The sequence below is a fragment of the Mus musculus genome, chromosome 2, assembly GCF_000001635.26.
Source record: "Mus musculus strain C57BL/6J chromosome 2, GRCm38.p6 C57BL/6J".
Taxonomy (NCBI): Eukaryota; Metazoa; Chordata; class Mammalia; order Rodentia; family Muridae; genus Mus; species Mus musculus.
In genome coordinates, this window is record NC_000068.7 from 22544867 (window position 1) to 22551614 (window position 6748).

Consider the following 6748-nt stretch of genomic DNA (forward strand, 5'->3'; position numbering starts at 1 on the left):
TCTCTATATATTAAGTTATATCATCCTGTTTCTTACTCCTCTCGTTACTCATCCTTACTTTTATTTATTGTCGGGAAAATATATGATTTGAGTTCTTCACATTGTAGTTTAAATGTGATATGTAAATATAAATGTTTTAGTGGTTTTAATGATGTATAACTGAAATATTTAACCAATTAAATTGGATTTTTTCACATAAAGACTCCATATATACATCCCCATAACCAATAGAGAATATTAATCATACAAATGATCTCCCACACAGCCCCTGTGATATCTCCTCCCCTCCCCTCCCCATAACCCTTCTCTGATTGTGCAAACACCATTTGTTAAAAACATTATTCTCCCTCCTTTGAATTGCTTCCATGTCCTCAAACATATATGTTAAAGTCTTGTTCCAGACCCTGCGCATGTCATCCATATGGTCACATTTTATTTAAATGCTTAAATAAGTAAGCCTTATTTAAGTATTAAAATTGCAGAATATTATAGAATAGCACCCCAACTAAGAACGATAGCTGTAATTCAAGGCCAAGGCTTACTGGTTTCTACAACCTTCACTGTTTCACTACCTTGAGTGGTATAGAGCACAAACCTGAATGTTAAGACTGAAAGTTCATATTGACTTTAATCACATTTGATTTGAAAAAAAAAAAAAACACTTCATGTGACTTTACAGCTCACTGTACAGCTCAGCTTGAATTAGGAAAAAAAGAACCACAAAACTCAGAAACTCTTTAAAACAGACACATATACCTCACATGCAGCCTCACATACAGACACATATACCTCACACATATACCTCACATGCAGCATGAGATCATACTTCACCATACTCTGCCCATCTCTTCTCACAAATGAGAGGAACGCAGTCAGTCACCTCTACCTTTCCCATGGTGTCAAGTGAGGAAGGTTGGGGTTTTCTTTCTTTTTTCTGAATTTGAGATTTGTGGTAGCTGAGCGTGGTGGTCCATGTTTGTGCTGCTAGAAGTCAGGAGGCTGAAGCAGGAGTATGAGGTCATTCTGGACTATATAGCAGGATTCTTTCAAAAAAGATGAAAAGCAAGAAGAAAAGGAACAGGAAGGGGAGGAGGGAGAAGAGGAAGAGGGAGAGGAGAAGGAAACAAACCAAAAACAGGGAAAGATTCATTATAGCCTGAAGTGGTGGTACATGCCTTTAGTATTTGGAGTTAGATGCAGGCAGATCTCTGTGAAGTTGAAGCCAACCTTGTCTACACAGTGAGGTCCAGGGCAGCCAGAGCTACACAAAGGAAGCCTGTCTGGAAAAACAAACAAACAAAATTATTATTTTTCACATACTATCCTTTATACTTATTTGAATAAATAAGTAACCAAGTTTCTGAGTCTTAATATGCTCAGAATACTTTAAATAAGTAAAAAAAAAAAAAAAAAATTGCCCAGCCACCAAGGATACAAAAAGACAAATAAATGTTATCTGCATTCCCATAGGTAATCTGCCACTTTCTAAAACTAAAAACATAGTAAACTATCAGATGTGGAATTCAGAGAAATCCACAAACCTGACCAAGGTAAGACTATGCACCTCCAAGCCTGCTCATCTGCACCTCCTTGGTGCTCCCTTCTGGGCCCTTTGGTGAGAGCAAGTTGTTTTCTCTGTCCCTTTGCTTTTTCTTCTCGATTAGCAGATATGTTTATTATGATTTGTTTATGCTAAAATACCATGCCTTTCTGGTATATTCCTAATTTTTTTTAATCTTCAAATGTTATACAGTTGTCAAATAAAAATGTGCATGTGGCCAAGGTCAGAAACCTTCATGTTCTACACTAGACCAGTCCACACACAAATGAGGTAACCCAGAAATTCTTAAAGTACAAATAGCAATAACATGTGTGGATCTGTGCATTTAATACCTAGACTAAGAAAAACTGATGGAAAATACCACATAGTTCTTGTAGATCACAATGTGCAGAGGATGGTAAGGCCTGACTGTCTTCTTTGGTCTCCTTAGGGTGAAACTAGAGATGTCACATGCCATGCCTGTGAAACCACCAATGTGAAAACACAAACGGTCTCATCCTATTTTAGAGTAAGATGTTCAACTACGATACATTATATTTAAGGTTACTGTTCATTCTAAATGAATTAGACATAAAAAAGTGTAACTGGCAAAAGACAGTGTTTCTTATACCCATCAACTTCAATGGATACAGGATATGTTAAGCACATAGTTTCATTTGTGGAACAGTTTATTTTGGTATTTCTCCTGTGAAGTAATGAACTCCATGAAAATTGTAATAGAATTTATAACTTTATTAAAGTTTATCCTTATGAAATAGATATGGTAGCACTCGCTTTTAATCTCAGACGTGGCTGGCAGATCTCTGTTAAGTTCAAAGCCGGCCTGGGTCTACACAGCAAGTTTCAGGACTGCCATGACCATATAAGTAAGACTCTGTCAGAGAGAGAGAGAGAGAGAGAGAGAGACAGAGACAGAGACACAGACAGAGACTGAGAGAGAGACAGAGAGAGACAAAGAGAGACAGAGAGGAATGCCATTAATCCCAGCACTAAGAAGGCAGAGATCGGCAGATCTCTGTGAGGTCAAGGACAGCCTGGTCTACATAGTGAGCTCTAGGATAGCCAGGGCTACATAGTGATACATGTCTTGAAAAACAGATAGATAGATAGATAGATAGATAGATAGATAGATAGATAGATAGATAGATAGATAGATAGATAGACAGATATGTCTATGCATCCAAATGCATTCCCACTAGAATAAAAATTACAGACAAATTTAAAAGGAGGATTTTTTAAATTCAATGCCTTTGAATGGTTTTGGAATGGACAGATGAAGCAGGTATAAGCATGGCTCTCCAGCCCATATTTCCTTTCACATACACACGCCAACACCTTCAGCAGGAGGAAAGAGCCCATTATAGGATTGGGGCAAGGAAGAGATCACCAGACACAGTAGCACACCATGACTTATGAGCAAGGTGGCCTTTCTTGGACTTTATGGGAGAAAGAAAAGGAAGGAAACACTCTCCTCCCTGTTGTCAAACACCTGAAATAACCATTCTCAGTATGGTTCCAGCTTCACTTATCTCTTTTGAACCAGCCAACCAGAATGACAGAGACAATGCCACCTAAAACCTGGAAATCACTAGTAATGTCACTTAATATGGAAGTCGTGGATACAATCAGATTAAACATACTATTGGTGTCCAGTGAATTAATGAATTCCTATAATGAAGTCATGAACCACTTTTTGAACTGTCTGAATACTTGTGTATATGATAATATGTGTATTCTCACAACCCTAAGTCTGTAGCCGACTCAAATACTCCTTGAGTATTCCCTGGCACGTTTACATGCTTACAGCCTGTGTCCACCGCTCAAAAGTCCTGTTATGTCATCAAGCAGCAGATGTGAACCACTAAACATACATACAGCCAGACTAGTTTATTTTTTTGAGTGAGTTGTCCACACCATTATCATACAACTGTTGTTAGCGTCACACACTGTATGAATTTGAATCAGATCAGGTCATGAGATCATTTTAATCATCAGGGTGAAGTAAACACTGACAGAGGATAATTCCATGTAGTATGTAATATGTTCTCGAGCTATTTTTTTATTCTGCCAACTAGAACGGAACAAGGGTGACTATGCCTAGTCCTAAGAAAATGCAAGTGCCTAAATTGCTCAAAAAGCCAGCAGCGATTTCACACTTGGATCCCAGTGCCAGGCCGATGTTTGCGTGGCTACAGGAAGGATGACTCACAGTTAATGTAATGAGAGAACTTCAGAGTAGCAGATGCAACTGTTTGGGAGATGGCATCTGAGCTGGTCCATAGCAGAGCACTTAAACGCAGCAGATTTCTCAGTTGTCTAACTTCAGTATTTGGCTTGCATTGGCCCTGGAACTCTAGATGTTTGCATTTCTAACACTAAAAACCAGTCCTCCCTGCTGTATCCATTTTCTGCCTTGCCAGGAAGTTCTGGTCCTGATCCTGGTCTTAAAGATAACTACTTTGCTGAGGTTCTACTTTTAACGGACTCTGTTAATCCTAATAGGTTATTCTTCTTTTTCCCATTGTCTCCATAGTTTTTATTAGATATTTTCTTTATTTACATTTCAAATGTTATTCCCTTTCTTGGTTTTACCTCCAAAAGCCCCCTACTCAGTCCCCCCTCCCCTTACTTACCAACCCACCCACTCCTGCTTCCCTGTCCTGGCATTCCTCTACACTGAGGCATCAAGTCTTCTCAGGACCAAGGACCTCTCCTCCCATTGATGTCCAACAAGGTCATTCTCTGCAACATAGGCAACTGGAGCCATGGGCCCCTCCATGTGTACTCTTTAGTTGGTGGGTTAGTCCCAGGGAGCTCTGGGGTTACTGGTTGGTTCATACTGTTGTTCCTCCTATGGGGCTGCAAGCTCCTTCAGCTCCTACTGTCCTTTCTCTAGCTCCTCCATTGGGTACCTTGTGCTCAGTCCAATGGTTGGCTGAAAGCATCTACCTCTGTATCCACTTCTGTCATAAAAATGGCAGAACCTCTCAAGAGACAGCTATATCAGGCTCCTGTCAGCTAGCACTTGTTGCCATCCACCATAGTATCGGGTTTGGAGACTGTATATGGGATGGATCCCCAGATGGGTCAGACAATGGATGTTCTTTCCTTCAGTCTCTGCTCCACACTTTGTCTCTGTATCTCCTCCCATGGGCATTTTGTTCCCCCTTCTAAGAAAGACTGAAGTATCCACACTTTGATCTTCCTTCTTCTTGAGTTTCATGTGGTCAGTGAATTGTATCTTGGGTATTCTGAGCTTCTGGGCTAATATCCACTTATCAGTGAGTGTATACAATGTGTATTCTTTTGTGCATTGGGTTACCTCAGTACAGGATGATATTTTCTAGTTCCATCCATTTGCCTAAGAATTTCATGAATTCATTGTTTTTAATAGCTAAGTAGTACTCCATTTTATAAATGTACCACATTTTCTGTATCCATTCCTCTGTTGAGGGATATATGGGTTCTTTCCAGCTTCTGGCTATTATAAATAAGGCTGCTATGAATATAGTGGAGCATGTGTCCTCATTACATGTTGGAGTATCTTCTGGGTATATGCCCAGGAGTGGTATAGCTGGGCCCTCAGGTAGTACTATGTCCAATTTTCTGAGAAACAGCCAGACTGATTTCCAGAAAGGTTGAACCAACCTGCAATCACACCAACAATGGAAGAGTGTTCCTCTTTCTCCAAATCCTCACAAGCATCTCCTGTCACCTGAATTTTGAATCTTAGCAATTCTGACTGGTGTGAGATGGAATCTCGGGGTTGTTTTGATTTGCATTTCCCTGATGATTGAGGATGTTGTACATTTTTTCAGGTGCTTCTCAGCCATTCGGTATTCCTCAGATAAGAATTCTTTATTTGGCTCTGTACCCCACTTTTTAATAGCATTATTTGATTTTTCTATAGTTCATCTTCTTGAGTTCTTTATATATATTGGATATTAGCCCACTATTTGTTTTAGGTTTGCTAAAGATCCTTTCCCAATCTGTTGGTGGTCTTTTTGTCTTATTGACAGTGTCTTTTGCCGTACAAAAGTTTTGCAGTTTTATGAGGTCTCATTTGTCAATTCTTTATCTTAGAGCATAAGCTATTGGTGTTCTGTTCAGGAAATTTTCCCCTGTACCCATGTGCTGAAGGCTCTTCTCCACTTTCTTTTCTACAGTTTCAGTGAATCTGTGTTTAAGTGGAGGTCCTTGATCTACATGGACTTGAGCTTTGTACAAGGAGATAAGAATAGTTTGATTTACATTTTTCTACATGCTGACCGCCAGTTGAACCAGCACCATTTGTTGAAAATGATGTCTTCTTTCCACTGGATGGTTTTAACTCTGTTGTCAAAGTGACCATATGTGTGTGGGTTCATTTCTGGATCTTCAATTCTATTCCACTGATCTTCCTGCTTGTCTTTGTACCAATACCATGCAATTGTTATCACTATTGCTCTGTACTACAGCTTAAAGTCAGGGATGGTGATTTCACCAGAGGTTCTTCTATTGTTGAGAATAGTTCTTGCTATACTAGTTTGGTTTTTTTTTTTTTTTTTTTTTTTATTCCAGATGAGTCTGCAAATCACCCTTTCTAACTCTGTGAAGAATTGAGTTGGAATTTTGATGAGGATTGCATTGAATCTGTAGATTGCTTTCGGCAAGATGGCCATTTTTACTATATTAATTCTGCCAATCCATTAGCATAAGAGATCTTTCCATCTTCTTTTTTTTTTAATTAGGTATTTTCCTTGTTTATATTTCCAATGCTATCCCAAAAGTCTCCCATACCCACCCCCCCCAATCCCCTACCCACCCATTCCCCCTTTTTGGCCCTGGCGTTCCCCTGTACTGGGGCATATAAAGTTTGCAAGTCCAAAGGGCCTCTCTTTCCAGTGATGGCTGACTAGGCCATCTTTTGATACATATGCAGCTAGAGACAAGAGCTCCGGGGTACTGGTTAGTTCATATTGTTGTTCCACATATAGGGTTGCAGTTCCCTTTAGCTCCTTGGGTACTTTCTCTAGTTCCTCCATTGGGGGCTGTGTGACCCATCCAATAGCTGACTGTGAGCATCCACTTCTGTGTTTGCTAGGCCCCGGCATAATCTCACCAAAGACCGCTATATCTGGGTCCTTTCCCCCCAATCTTGCTAGTATATGCCATGGTGTCCCCGCTTGTAAGCTTATGGATGGAATT

At 39.8% G+C, this 6748-nt stretch overlaps 1 protein-coding gene across 1 annotated transcript in view; it reads left to right on the top strand.

Annotated features, from left to right (window-relative positions):
- Myo3a (myosin IIIA) overlaps positions 1-6748 on the top strand; it is a 390750-nt gene that overhangs the window by 317364 nt on the left and 66638 nt on the right. Inside the window, exons 23-24 of the mRNA NM_148413.3 lie at positions 1471-1550; positions 1992-2069. Coding sequence (NP_680779.3) covers positions 1471-1550; positions 1992-2069 — 158 coding nt within the window. The remainder of the gene's footprint in view (positions 1-1470; positions 1551-1991; positions 2070-6748) is intronic.